Raw genomic sequence first — 15566 nt, forward strand, 5'->3', positions numbered from 1 at the left:
TTCCCCCCCCCCCCCCCATTTTATGGCGGGGGCATAAACAAATTGGGGAAAATAAATCCAGAAAATAAACGGTATCAAACTGGAAAAGTAGTATCATAGGTAGCTTGGTGTTTATTAAGCCCGATTAATTAACGATTGATTTATTGGACATACAAGCAAGCCCATGAAGGTCTCCCTCCGGATCCATACCGCTTGGAACGAGTGGATGATGGACGAATCCTGCAGAAACCAAACGAAGAAAGTGTAGCTAATTCTGATGCCAGAGAATCGCCAATCAACTTATGTTTCGACATCTCAGCGGTTTTCCCATAATTACGAAAATGTAGTGTTTCAATTATAGGCTCCGGTTCCATGTTAGTTTTTTTTTACCAATGTTAAAGCCTAGTGTGCATGTTTTTCCCCGGCTCACTTTCATGTTGACGTGATCGAACATGATCGATAACCTCATTAATTATTTCCATATTTTAAAATGAAGCATCATATAATAGTGTATTCTGCTTTTATTTTTTTACTTTCGAGTAGATTTGAAGGGGATGTGTTGAATGTCCACGCTTCTAGTATAAACATATTAATACAGGAGGATTTTAAATATTTATCCCGAAGTTCCCCCTAATTGGAATACCCCATCCAAAACAAAACAAACAAGAGGCCCATGGGCCTTAACGGTCACCTGAGTCTACAGTATTTATTTTTGTTGTTGAAATATGTACCAATTTGAGTAAAAAATAGTATAATGTTAACTTAACTTTGTCAGGACCATGAGCTGATCATTCCTAGACCAATTTTAAGTGAGATCGGCCTATTAGAACTTAGTAGCAAAATAGCGGCCATGGCAGCCAAATTGTATTTCTGATTGACCCGAAAAATAACAACACTTTGTCAGGACCATGAGTCGATCATTCCTACAAAGTTTCAGTTCAATCGGCCAAGTAGAACTTTACTTTAAGTTTGAAATAGTTTTTCAAAATGGCAGCCGTGGTGGCCATATTGGATTTCTGATCGACCCGAAAAATAACAACACTTTGTCAGGACCATGAGTCAATCATTCCTACAAAGTTTCAGTTCAATCGGCCTAGCAGAACTTGACTTTAAGTTTGAAATAGTTTTTCAAAATGGCGGCCGTGGCGGCCATATTGGATTTCTGATCGACCCGAAAAATAACAACACTTTGTCAGGACCATGAGTCGATCATTCCTACAAAGTTTCAGTTCAATCGGCCTAGCAGAACTTGACTTTAAGTTTGAAATAGTTTTTCAAAATGGCGGCCGTGGCGGCCATATTGGATTTCTGATTGACCCGAAAAATAACAACACTTTGTCAGGACCATGAGTCGATCATTCCTACAAACTTTCAGTTCAATCGGCCCAGCAGAACTTGACTTTAAGTTTGAAATAGGTTTTCAAAATGGCGGCCGTGGCGGCCATATTGGATTTCTGATCGACCCGAAAAATAACAACACTTTGTCAGGACCATGAGGCGATCATTCCTACCAACTTTCAGTTCAATCGGCCCAGCAGAACTTGACTTTAAGTTTGAAATGTAAAATGTTAACGGACGACGGACGACGACGGACGAAAACGGATAGCAATAGGTCACTTGAGCTAAAGCTCAGGTGACCTAAAAAACCTAGATGCTCATGCCAAATTTGACTAAAATCCCTCCATTCTATACAGAAGGATTTTAAAGATTTATTCCTATTTGACCCCACCCCTCTATAGCTACCACTCTTTGTTTATACAAAATTGAGTCCCCTTTGCCAAAGGATGCTCTACACAAAATTTGGTTAAAATCTCTCCAATCAGACTGAAGGGGTAGTCCTTTGGTGAGCTAATAAATGAACATTTGTATTATTAAGAAAAATCTGCCTTTTTGTTGTTGTATCAGTGCTCCAGATAACTTTTGAACATGTGTTTTTTTTTACCCCTTCCTCTCCAAAGTAGAGGGGTGAAAACTTAAATTTTGAAACATGAAGTGCTGTAAAAGCAACGTTACCTGAAAATGTTGTAAGACGTTGAATCATTTGTATGTGTTAAACTTTTATTATAGGGTTAAGAATGACTCAAATTCATATTTTTGTGTTGTCTAGACATGTGGTATTTTATTTCCATTTCACTGTGAACACAATCACAGTGAAATGGAAATAAAATGCCACATATCTATTTAAAATGGGGTCGGAAAATATCATAATAGGGTGTGGATGGAAAAACCACTGTTGGTCAAACGGATGGCCAAACCTTGTTGAACTTGAAATGTTCGTCGTGGTCCAAACACAAGAAGGACAACGTTTTCACAAAGGGCTGCTCGAATATTCAAAAAAGTGCCCTTACCCGACACGAACAATCAGAGTATAACTTGTCCGCTATTGAAAGTATCACAAAAGAAACTTCAATTAAACAAGAGGCCCATAGGGCCTGTATCGCTCACCTTGATATCTAAGCAATCATGGCAGAATAATCTCCAAATGAGATCCAAGGGAATATGCCAGACCCCAAGGCCAATCCTTGTAGCATATATATCTGTATTCAATTTTTCATGCCCAGCAATTTTATGTATGGTTATGGGGTGGGGATCTCAACTGTTTCCAAGCTGTGACGCAGAAACTAGGTCCCTACGGTTGTGGCCAGACCCCAGGATCAATTCTAATATCATAACTGCATTTGTCTCTTTTTGCCCAGCATTTGTATATATAGTTTTGGGGTGGGGATTTCAACCGTTTCAAAGTTATGACCCAGGGGTTAAGTCTGCAAGGGTGGGGCAAACCCTGGGGTCAATTCTAATATCATGACTGCATTTGTCTCTTTATGCCCAACAATTGTATATATAGTTTTGGGGTGGGGATCTTAACCATTTCAAAGTTATGACCCAGGGGTTAAGTCTCCAAGGGTGGGGCAGTCCCCAAGGCCATCCTGGAAGCATATGTGCATTCATCTCTTTGTAATCGGCAATTGTCTATATGGTTATAGGGTGGGGATCTCAACTGTTTCCAAGCTGTGACTAAGAAACTAGGTCCCTAGGGGTTCGGTCAGACCCCAGGGTCTATTCTAATATTGTGACTGCATTCGTCTCTTTATGCCCAGCATTTGTATATATAGTTTTTGAGTGGGGATCTCAGCCGTTTTAAAGTTATGGCCCAAGGACTATGTTTCCAAGGGTGGGGCCAGACCCTAGGGCCATCCTGGAAGCAAATGTGCATTCTTCTCTTTATACTCAGCAATTGTATATGTGGTTATATGGTGGGGATCTCAACCATTTCCAGGCAATAAACTTTTTTTGGTCCCACCCCTTAGCCCGGGGGGTCAGCCCCACCATTTGTACAATTTTGAATCCCTGCCTCCCATGAATGCTTTTGATTAAATATGATTGATATCCAGTGCATAGTTCTACAGAAGAAGTCGTTTATAGCAATCTAGCCAAATTGCACCCTTTTTGGCCCCGCCCCTCAGCCCCCTGGGGGGTCAGCCACACCATTTGTACAATTTTGAATCCCTGCATCCCATGAATGCTTTTGAATAAATATGATTGATATCCAGTGCATAGTTCTACAGAAGAAGTCGTTTATAGCAATCTAGCCAAATTGCCCCCTTTTTGGCCCCGCCCCTCAGCCCCCTGGGGGGTCAGCCCCACCATTTGTACAATTTTGATTCCCCACCACCTAAGGATGCTTCCAGTCAAATTTAGTAAAATTCCAATCAGTGGTTAAGAAGAAGTCGTTTAAAGAAATTGTTGACGGACGGACGACGGACGCCACGGTATGGCATAAGCTCACCTTGGTCCTTTGGACCAGGTGAGCTAAAAAAGAAACACGCTTCGTGAAACGGGTCACAACATTAATGGAAGACATCGACGATGTTGAAGTTACTGAGAGTAAAACAGATGACTGTGCTAATTCTGTATTTAGGACAATTTACTACGCAGCGAAAGAGATGAGACCAAGTGACAAATAGCGATTGTTTTAAAAGCGCCATGATTCAATTCTCGCTCATATAAGCGTTTGTAACAGGAGTACTATGCAAGCCTCTCAGTGACTCACTTGTAAGCGTATTATAATTTGCTAAATTGGTCCCGGAGACTGACGCAATGTTCCGGATTTTGCTTGCGTGAATTAAGCAAGTTCATTTATTTCTTTTGCGTAATTTGTGAATTATCGTGCGTGAATACGCATTCACGCAAGCTCTCTGGAGCACTGACATGCATTTTATTTTGCAAGCAGAAATTACATTTGGGCAAGAGGATTTTTATATGGTCTAGTTGCCCAGGTAAAGTACTCGGAAATTTATTTCTCTCTTCAAGACTGATAGCAACATTTTGTATGCAAACACTAGTACTGTTCGACATTTATTTATTACTGTACCTGTTGGCATATGTTTTTGTACTGGTAAAGTCCTTCCTTGGCAATGTGACTTTTGCGGAGTTCTACACAGAGCTGGAGGTACTTCTCCATAATAGGCTCGTGAATCTTCTGCCATGTTCTATGCTTTTTGCTCTTGATGACATCATATAGAGCATCCAAAGCTCTCTGCTTCTTTCCAACATCAATAAATTCTGAAAAAAAGGAGAAATAAATAGGGAGGATATGGGAGATGGGATGGTTTGACAGCAAGTCATGCTCGTTGATGATAAGCATAACATTATATTTGTAATTAAGAAAAGGTCACTTAGTACTGGAACATGGATAAAATATTAGATGAGCTATACCAAAATGGGTTAAACTCTGGAACGCAAGCATTTATTGACAAGCAACTTTCAATTAGCTGAACAAAGTCATCTTACTTGTGGTACAAGTCTTGTAACAGATCAAGACAAACCATTCTAGCCTTTGGCTCAGGTGAGCTTAAAACGCGATAACATGGGTGCTTGAACATTGAAGGAAAGTCTGCCAAGTTTAACAAGCGCTCACCTGAATATTTAAGCAGTCATAGCAAAATATTCTCATTAAATATTATACTCTTATACAAAAATCTCACTCGTAAACTATGTTGGTTCCATCTGTTGAAACTACTAGCGAAATATTATTACGTATATGATTATATGCTTTTTGGTTCTTCATCAGATGTTGTTTGAAGTGTTTGACATATTTTCCCCTGTGACCTTGTAAGTAGGTCAAGGTCATTTTACTTCTCAAACTTTGTTGGCTCTATCCCAAGAAGCTACCAGCAAAATCTTATGAATCCATTCCTTTTGTTTTTTTAGAACAAATCATTTGAAATGTTGTTGACCTCTGTGACCTTTAAAGAAGGTTGAGGTCATTTTCATTTGCAAACTTTGGCGAGCTCTATCCTTAAGAAGCCACCAGCCAAATATTAAGATTCTTTTCCTTTCAGTCCTTCAGAAGAAGTTGTTTTAAGTGCTAGACACTTTTGACTCCTGTGACCTTGAAATTAGGTCAAGGTCATTTTCGTTCTCAATCTTGTTAGGCTCTAACCAAAAAAGCTATAACCCAAATATCTTGACTCTAGGCCTGTCCATTCTTCAGGAAAAGTCGTTCAAAGGAATAGTTGACAGACAAAAAATAAACGTCGCACCATGGCCAATCTGATTAAAATCATCTGTTACATGGCTCCGCCTTAACATCTGAATGTACCGCGGTGAGGGTCACGTTCAAGTGACCTTTAGATGAACCAATCAGAGGTGCGCTGGCAAAAGTTTGCCAGCGAATCGGAATATCATGGTAGATAAATAGCGAGGGGTATCAAACAGATTAGTTTTCCAAAACAAATATGGCGGCGGCAACTGACGTTTCTACGACGCCAAGGAAAAAGTACCCATTGGGGAATAATTGCGTAGGCAACACCACCATACAGTCTTTCTTCTCTAATAAAGCTTCAATTTTTTGTCTGTTCGGGTTTCAGATGATCTATCTCAAATAACTTCAGATCTTTCGTATCATTCTCATCAATGTCCGATATATTTACATCTCCGAGCGCCCTTTTGAAAGAGGGTCTCTGATTTGTCAAAATTTAATGAGTATTTATATTTATAAAGGTCACCTGAACGTGACCCTGACCGCGGCACACTCAGATGTTCAGGCGTAGTACGAAGTTAACAAAGCCATGTAACATATGATTTTAATCAGATTGCACTTCGGGAAGGTGAGCTAAAAAACATGTTTATTGAAATATAAGGTACGCATCTTGCTTTGTTCAATTTCATAGGGTGCATGATGAATCAAGTTGGTCTTGAAACAAATTTAATGAACTGCGAACCAAAGCAAGATTCAATCCTTAATACAGTACAGGTGATGGGTAATGTCAATTAAGCTTCTGTAAAGATGATTTCATGGTATTCCATGGTGAACAGATTGTCAAAGATTGTGTGCGTTATGCGCTCCATGCCCTTCTCTTTCTCTTACAAATGGTGTTGGTGGTCCTTGGCTCCCTGTGGTGACAGAGAGTTAGAACCTGGGTTGTTGAAATGTTCGAGGGCAAATGCATTAAAAAAGAGAGAAGTGGTGTGGCAGGTTCTAATTGTACATGTACATATGACCTCGGAATTAGATAACTAATCTAATTCCGTGATAGGACAAGCTTATTGTCAGGACCATTGCCTGTGGGGTCGAGCGACAGACTGACAATTTTCTGGGCGTCGCTGCTTCAAATTGCAAAGATATTCTTTCCTGCTATTGAAAAGAAATTTATGAAAGAAATAAGACCACAACACCACAATGTTAGCGACACACTAACCCATATGATAACGATACCCTTCTGTCCCCTTATAAAACTACTTTGACCGAAAGGCCCAATCAGGGCCAATGCACATTTCATTTACCATTTGCTCGTTTAAGAGCATTCTCTGGTCGCTGAAAGTAGGTCGGCATCTTATTGATTTAGCTGCTCATCCACTTCCTTAAAATACGTACATATTTGAATTCTCGAATATAGTTTTTTTCCTGAAAATTATAGGACGTAGTGGCAATATGGCGGTAGCCAGCTCGACCATGTGGGAAATGAATGCAGTGACGTCATATTTGAAAATTTTCTCGAAATGTTAGGAACAGATAAATATCTTAGATTATTAATAAGAAATGAAATTCTAAAATAATTATTATTTCTAATATATTTTCAACAAAATAATAGAATATATATATATTAACACGGACTTAGTATCGTCTCGTTCAACCAGACGCTTGATCAGCGTAGCTTTCTCAGACAATAAGAGTCTGGTTGAACGAGACGGACTATTAAGTTTGGTGAATTCTGGGTAAAATTCAACATGTCGGCCATCGCGGGATTTATGTCGGGGAAATCAGCAGGCTTGATTGGTAAAGTTCAATTGAGACATCAGATAGATCATTGCGGGTTTCAATGAAGGTTATATAAAATATATTAAATATATGTACATTTTTAATTTGGACCAAAACAAGACCCGCCTATACACACTGATTATCTTGCAAATAGATCACGCCCCTTTTCTAGTTTCACTTCAGTAAATGATATAATGACAGACACACTAATATTACTTGTAATAATAACGAATTCTTAATTTAATCGAGGAAAGAGGGTTGGCACAAACATCTATCTTCCACACGAATTTATCTGTTATAAGCCCCAACTCGTTTCGCACCCATCTGCCTTGGGGCGGGGGTGGTGATTGACTCTGATGACAGTGATGTCAATTCATGTGCCCAGAGATTGAGAGAAGGAAGAAGTGTTCAGGAAGGTTTTCGCGTGCGCAGGAATTTGTTTCAGATATCCCCACTTTTTTTCGTCTGATTCATACAACACGTACCCTTACCAAACTACAATGCACATGCAAAATTTCAAGTTGATAGAGCCAGTAGGCCTATAAAGCACAGAAAATAATTTTGCTCAATATGCAATGCAAGGGAAGTAACTTGTATAGGAATTCTAGTAGAAAGCTAAGGATGTCACCAAGTTAGCTCTATGTTGAAGTTTGAAGTGTCTCATTATGATGTTGTTTTATGACGTCAACAACTACGTAATTTTCAAAAGATTATATAAAGCTCTTCCTGTCACCAAGATTGCCACATGATATATGTCTATGGAATGCTGAAATCATTATCTATTACATTTGTACTTCAAATAATTAAACCACTACAAATTGCCCATGTTGTTATATCTGCCAGCATTATGGTATACTGTAAAACTTGTAAGCGTAAGTAATTAAGTGGATTTGTTCTACCCGCAGTGTATACGTATGATAATGATTGATAATGTGTGTATGATATATATATGGTTCAATGCTATATCAACTACAGTGTTCTCCCCATAATTTTTTTGATGTGCTATGGTATTAATCAACCCTTCCATCACAGCGCGGCGCTGTCGACCATTACCGCGTTGCAACCCATCCATCATGCGCGACACCACTTTTAGAAAGGAAACTTAAAACAAGAGTTATAGTTGATTTAAATAAATAGCATTACTCATCATCCTGACATTGCATTATATTATTGCTCATTTTCTTGCCCTATTCTTTTTCTTTATCATTATTAGCTCACCTGCCCGAAGGGCAAGTGAGCGTATGTTATGGTGCGGCGTCCGTCGTCCGTCCGGCTTTTACTTTTTACTTTAAACAACTTCTTCTCAATAACCAAAAGGCCCAGGGCACTGATATTAGGCCTGTAGCATGCTGGGATGAAGGGCTACCAAGTTTGTTCAAATGAATGACCTTGACCCACTTTCAAGGTCACTGGGGTCAGATGTCTTAAAATCTTTAAACAACTTCTTCTCAATAACCAAAAGGCCAAGGGTACTTATATTGGGCCTGTAGCATGCTTGGATGAAGGTCTACCAAGTTTGTTAAAATAAATGACCTTGACCAACTTTCAAGGTCACTGGGGTCCGATGTCTTAAAATCTTCAAACAACTTCTTCACAATAACCAAAAGGCCCAGGGTACTGATATTTGGCCTGTAGCATGCTGGATGAAGGGCTACAAAGTTTGTTAAAATCTATGACCTTGACCAACTTTTAAGGTCACTGGGGTCAGATGTCTTAAAATCTTCAAACGACTTCTCAATAACCAAAAGGCCCATGGTACTGATATTGAACCTGTAGCATGCTGGGATGAAGGGTTACCAAGTCTGTTAAAATGAACGATCTTGACCAACTTTCAAGGTCAAAGGGGTCAAATGTCTTAAAATCTTCAACCAACTTCTTCTCAATAACTAAAAGGCCCAGGGTACTGATATTGGGCCTGTAGCATACTGGGATGAAGGGCTACCAAGTTTGTTAAAATGTTTGACCTTGACCAACTTTCAAGGTCACTGGGGTCATATGTCTTTAAATCTTCAAACGCCTTCTGAATAACCAAAACGCCCATGGTACTGATATTGGGCCTGTAGCATGCTGGGATGAAGGACTACCAAGTTTGTTCAAATGAATGACCTTGATCCACTTTCAACCAGATGTCCTTGTTCGACATTCAAGGACAGGCGTCATATGTTTAAATCTTTTAATAGGTTCTTATGAATCAAACACTGATATTCTGCCTGTAGCTGTATTTTAGTCCACTTTTAAGATTACAAATGTGAGGTTAATACCAGGTGAGCGATGCAGGCCCATTGGGCCTCTTGTTTTTTTAACAACTACAAATAAAATCGTCGGTTTCAAGAAAATGGATAATTTTAGCAAACACTTCAGCATATTTTCCCAAGAATATCATCATAGAAATAAATGAATATATGTCCCAAGAATAAATAAATTATAATAACATTTCCAACCAAAGGTATTTATTTGGACAAATATTTAATTAATTTTTAAATCAATGAATTTTTTTTTGATTTTTTTAAAATCCCTTGGTTATGAAATTAGCAGGGCCTGTTATCATTCAGCAAACAAAAAATCTATAAAAAATCACAACAATGCTGTTCTCAGTATAAACTAACAGTGATATAGTTATCAAAATGAATTGAGTTACTATCAATAGCGGTATCAATGACATAATTTCTAAAGAGTTGCGATATTGTTCAAGGGAAGGTGTTTTTTAGTTAAACCATCGATCATGCATACAATGTGTGAGTCCTCTTCTCTATATCTTACTGGTAAGTTTTGAGGAATTTGAGGTTTAAATTATCAAAAACCTTCTCTTTCTGTACTATTGGAGGGATTTTATCCAAATTTGGCCTAGATCTAGAGTATCCTTTGGCAAAAGGGGACTAATTTTTGTATAGAGGGTGTTGCCCTTCTGGGTGCAGTAGGTACAGTAGGTCTTTACCACAGATTACTTTAGTACAGTAGGTAGGTCTTTACCACAAATTACTTTAGTACAGTAGGTAGGTCTTTACCTACTGTACTAAAGTAATCTGTGGTAAAGACCTATCTACTGTACTAAAGTAATCTGTGGTAAAGACCTTACTTCTGTACTAAAGTAATCAGTTCTAAAGACCTACCTACTGTACTAAAGTAATATGTGGTAAAGACCTACTTACTGTACTAAAGTAATCTGTGGTAAAGACCTACAATGTACCTACTGTACTAAAGTAATATGTGGTAAAGACCTACTTACTGTACTAAAGTAATCTGTGGTAAAGACCTATCTACTGTACTAAAGTAATCTGTGGTAAAGACCTTCCTACTGTACTAAAGTAATCTGTAGTAAAGACCTACCTACTGTACTAAAGTAATATGTGGTAAAGACCTACCTACTGTACTAAAGTAATCTGTAGTAAAGACCTACCTAATGTACTAAAGTAATATGTGGTAAAGACCTACCTACTGTACTAAAGTAATCTGTAGTAAAGACCTACCTACTGTACTAAAGTAATATGTGGTAAAGACCTACCTACTGTACTAAAGTAATCTGTGGAAAAGACCTTACTACTGTACTAAAGTAATCAGTTCTCAAGACCTACCTACTGTACTAAAGTAATCAGTTCCAAAGACCTACCTACTGTACTAAAGTAATCTGTGGTAAAGACCTACAATGTACCTACTGTACTAAAGTAATATGTGGTAAAGACCTACTTACTGTACAGTAGGTACATTGTAGGTCTTTACCACAGATTACTTTAGTACAGTAGGTAGGTCTTTAGAACTGATTACTTTAGTACAGTAGTAAGGTCTTTACCTCAGATTACTTTAGTACAGTAGGTAGGTCTTTACCACAGATTACTTTAGTACAGTAGGTATGTCTTTAGAACTGATTACTTTAGTACAGTAGTAAGGTCTTTACCACAGATTACTTTAGTACAGTAGGTATGTCTTTAGAACTGATTACTTTAGTACAGTAGTAAGGTCTTTTCCACAGATTACTTTAGTACAGTAGGTAGGTCTTTGGAACTGATTACTTTAGTACAGTAGGTAGGTCTTGAGAACTGATTACTTTAGTACAGTAGTAAGGTCTTTACCACAGATTACTTTAGTACAGTAGATAGGTCTTTACCACAGATTACTTTAGTACAGTAGGAAGGTCTTTACCACAGATTACTTTAGTACAGTAGGAAGGTCTTTACTACAGATTACTTTAGTACAGTAGGAAGGTCTTTACTACAGATAATTTAGTACAGTAGGTAGGTCTTTGGAACTGATTACTTTAGTACAGTAGGTAGGTCTTTAGAACTGATTACTTTAGTACAGTAGTAAGGTCTTTACCACAGATTACTTTAGTACAGAAGTAAGGTCTTTACCACAGATTACTTTAGTACAGTAGGTAGGTCTTCACTACAGATTACTTTAGTACAGTAGATAGGTCTTTACCACAGATTACTTTAGTACAGTAAGTAGGTCTTTACCACATATTACTTTAGTACAGTAGGTACATTGTAGGTCTTTACCACAGATTACTTTAGTACAGTAGGTAGGTCCTTACCACAGATTACTTTAGTACAGTAGGTAGGTCCTTACCACAGATTACTTTAGTACAGTAGGTAGGTCCTTACCACAGATTACTTTAGTACAGTAGGTAGGTCCTTACCACAGATTACTTTAGTACAGTAGGTAGGTCCTTACCACAGATTACTTTAGTACAGTAGGTAGGTCTTCACTACAGATTACTTTAGTACAGTAGATAGGTATTTACCACAGATTACTTTAGTACAGTAAGTAGGTCTTTACCACATATTACTTTAGTACAGTAGGTAGGTCTTTACCACAGATTACTTTAGTACAGTAGATTGAGGACTTTACCTCAAATTCAAGCTTGGATTCATAGCATAGATCATAAACCCCAGGATTTAAATCATCTTTTATCTCGCAACCACTATAGATTTCCTCACTCCCAACTCATTTGAGGAACTGGCTAGGAGTTGGTAAACATGTTTGGTTATCTGCTAGTGGGCAACACCCTGGACGTGATTTCATTGGTCATTCTTCTAAATATAACGTCAGGTAACAATGCTTTGCACATCATCTTCCATTGTGACGCCATAGTTCAAGTCAATGGTTTCCCAGATCAGAAACGGAAATATTGTACATGTATTCCCAAGAGAAATATAATGGTTTTCTATAGATATAATATCTGATCATTGTGAGAGAAAAGTGATGGTTGATTATCATGTTTATCCTACTCCCTTCAGTGAATTTACAAATTGTAAAAGACACTCGGTATTCCTTGTATCTTTATATAATTGGACAAAATAACTAACTAAAGTTAGATAAACAGGATAACCAACCATCACTCATTTGGGAACCTCATTTGGGAACCTCTGTATAACTCATTTGCCTTATAATGAAACACGGTCAACTGTGATATTAATATATTATTCAATTATAGCCTTTGGCTGAGGTCGATACCTGGGTAAGATATATTGACAGAGGACTCAGTCCGAGGTCAATATATCTTTTTCTCGGGTTGATAAATCCAGGTATCGACCGAAGTCAAAGGCTACAATTGTTTTATTATTTTCAAAACAGTAATGTTAGCAATCTGATAAAAAAACATCACCGCAGAAATCTACGAAAGCGGGACGATGCGTTTGTTTGGAGTCGCGTCATAATTCTATTTTTAGAAACACCCAGTCCTTCAACAAAAATCACGCGCTCCAAGTCAATATCGGTTTATCGGTGGACACGTGATGCATTCCTGGCCAATCAGTTGTCGGGAATAGTATGAAAAATAATAACATCTATTATTTAATGTTGTTCTCCTTACTTCAGAAAGGGATACCAATGGAGACGTGCTGTGGACCTGGTCATACCCATCTGTCTCAACAATGGACAGAAAATTCTTCATGGAGAAGTCACAGATCCAGACAGGCAATATCATGGTACCTTTCCTGTACAGTCAATGGAAGGGCGACTGGTACTACATGTTTAGTAAAGCTGTGACAGACACCAGTAATCTTCCTAAGGTAAGTAGCTACATGTTTAGTAAAGCTGTGACAGACACCAGTAATCTTCCTAAGGTAAGTATCTACATGTTAAGTAAAGCTGTGACAGACACCAGTAATCTTCCTAAGGTAAGTATCTACATGTTTAGTAAAGCTGTGACAGACACCAGTAATCTTCCTAAGGTAAGTATCTACATGTTTAGTAAAGCTGTGACAGACACCAGTAATCTTCCTAAGGTAAGTATCTACATGTTTAGTAAAGCTGTGACAGACACCAGTAATCTTCCTAAGGTAAGTATCTACATGTTTAGTAAAGCTGTGACAGACACCAGTAATCTTCCTAAGGTAAGTATCTACATGTTTAGTAAAGCTGTGACAGACACCAGTAATCTTCCTAAGGTAAGTATCTACATGTTTAGTAAAGCTGTGACAGACACCAGTAATCTTCCTAAGGTAAGTATCTACATGTTTAGTAAAGCTGTGACAGACACCAGTAATCTTCCTAAGGTAAGTAGCTACATGTTTAGTAAAGCTGTGACAGACACCAGTAATCTTCCTAAGGTAAGTATCTACATGTTTAGTAAAGCTGTGACAGACACCAGTAATCTTCCTAAGGTAAGTAGCTACATGTTTAGTAAAGCTGTGACAGACACCAGTAATCTTCCTAAGGTAAGTATCTACATGTTTAGTAAAGCTGTGACAGACACCAGTAATCTTCCTAAGGTAAGTAGCTACATGTTTAGTAAAGCTGTGACAGACACCAGTAATCTTCCTAAGGTAAGTATCTACATGTTTAGTAAAGCTGTGACAGACACCAGTAATCTTCCTAAGGTAAGTAGCTACATGTTTAGTAAAGCTGTGACAGACACCAGTAATCTTCCTAAGGTAAGTAGCTACATGTTTAGTAAAGCTGTGACAGACACCAGTAATCTTCCTAAGGTAAGTATCTACATGTTTAGTAAAGCTGTGACAGACACCAGTAATCTTCCTAAGGTAAGTAGCTACATGTTTAGTAAAGCTGTGACAGACACCAGTAATCTTCCTAAGGTAAGTATCTACATGTTTAGTAAAGCTGTGACAGACACCAGTAATCTTCCTAAGGTAAGTAGCTACATGTTAAGTAAAGCTGTGACAGACACCAGTAATCTTCCTAAGGTAAGTATCTACATGTTTAGTAAAGCTGTGACAGACACCAGTAATCTTCATAAGGTACGTATCTACATGTTAAGTAAAGCTGTGACAGACACCAGTAATCTTCCTAAGGTAAGTATCTTCATGTTAAGTAAAGCTGTGACAGACATCAGTAATCTTCCTAAGGTACGTATCTACATGTTAAGTAAAGCTGTGATAGACACCAGTAATCTTCCAAAAGTAAACCACTACATATTTAGTAAAGCTGTGACAAACACCAGTAATCTTCCTAAGGTAAGTAGCTAAATGTTTTGTAAAGCTGTGACAGACATCAGTAATCTTCCTAAGGTAAGTAGCTAAATGTTTTGTAAAGCTGTGACAGACTCCAGTAATCTTCCTAAGGTAAGCAACTACATGTTTAGTAAAGCTCTGACAGACACCAGTAATCTTCCTAAGGTAAATAACTACATATTTAGTAAAGCTGTGACAGACACCAGTAATCTTCCTATATATATGTATATGCTTACTAATTCTATTTTTAGCTCACCTGGTCTGAAGGACCGGTGAGCTTATGCCATGGCGTGGCATCCGGCGTCGGTCAACTTTTCCTAAAAATCGCTACTAGTCATGAACGACTGAGTAATTTTATACCAAATTTGGTCAGAAGCATCCTTCTGAAAGGGAACAAATTATAACGATGGGTCTGGCCTCCCTGGGGGCTGAGGGGCCCGATAGGGGAAATAGAGGTAAACCTTTAAAATCCTTCTTCTACCATGAAGGGATTTCTTCCCAATTTGGTCTGGAGGATCTTGGCCAAAAGGGACTCAATCTTGTATAAACTGTGAGTGTGGCCCCCCATGGGGGCAGAAGGGAGGGGCCCAATAGGGGAAACATAGCACTCCAAATTTGGTATGAAGCATCCTTGGATGAAGGGGATTCAATTTTGTATAAGTAGTGGGTGTGGTCTCTCAGGGGGCAGAAGGACGGGGCCCAATAGGAGAAATAAAGGTAAAACCTTTAAAATCCTTCTTCGACCATTGAGATTAAGGGATTTTATTCTTATTTAGTCTGAAGCATCCTTGGGCCAAGGGGACTCAATTTTGTATAAACAGTGGGTATATGATCCCCCCCCCCCCTCTCTCTATGGGCATAGGGGTGGGGCTCTGTTTGAAGTTTGTTCATGCTTATCTCAAGTACTGGATGGATCT

General features: G+C 38.5%; 2 protein-coding genes across 4 annotated transcripts in view; one reads left to right on the top strand and one right to left on the bottom strand.

The window, feature by feature from the left end:
- The window catches only part of LOC110460043 (eukaryotic translation initiation factor 3 subunit A-like), a 63518-nt gene extending 56575 nt beyond the window's left edge, over positions 1–6943 (bottom strand). Inside the window, exons 1-2 of the mRNA XM_021512745.1 lie at positions 6766–6943; positions 4352–4542 (exon numbers count right to left, since the gene is read on the bottom strand). Of these exons, the coding sequence (XP_021368420.1) occupies positions 4352–4542; positions 6766–6814 (240 nt within the window). The 5' untranslated portion in view covers positions 6815–6943. The remainder of the gene's footprint in view (positions 1–4351; positions 4543–6765) is intronic.
- Positions 6944–7160: 217 nt separating this feature from the next.
- LOC110460041 (protein FAM45A-like) overlaps positions 7161–15566 on the top strand; it is a 36219-nt gene continuing 27813 nt past the window's right edge. Inside the window, exons 1-2 of one of the 3 annotated variants that reach the window (XM_021512740.1) lie at positions 7161–7258; positions 13055–13248. In XM_021512740.1, coding sequence (XP_021368415.1) covers positions 7210–7258; positions 13055–13248 — 243 coding nt within the window. In that variant the 5' untranslated portion in view covers positions 7161–7209. The other 2 variants (XM_021512739.1, XM_021512741.1) reach the window with 2 other exon arrangements.

The sequence above is a fragment of the Mizuhopecten yessoensis genome, unplaced genomic scaffold, assembly GCF_002113885.1.
Source record: "Mizuhopecten yessoensis strain PY_sf001 unplaced genomic scaffold, ASM211388v2 scaffold10309, whole genome shotgun sequence".
Classification (NCBI taxonomy): Eukaryota; Metazoa; Mollusca; class Bivalvia; order Pectinida; family Pectinidae; genus Mizuhopecten; species Mizuhopecten yessoensis.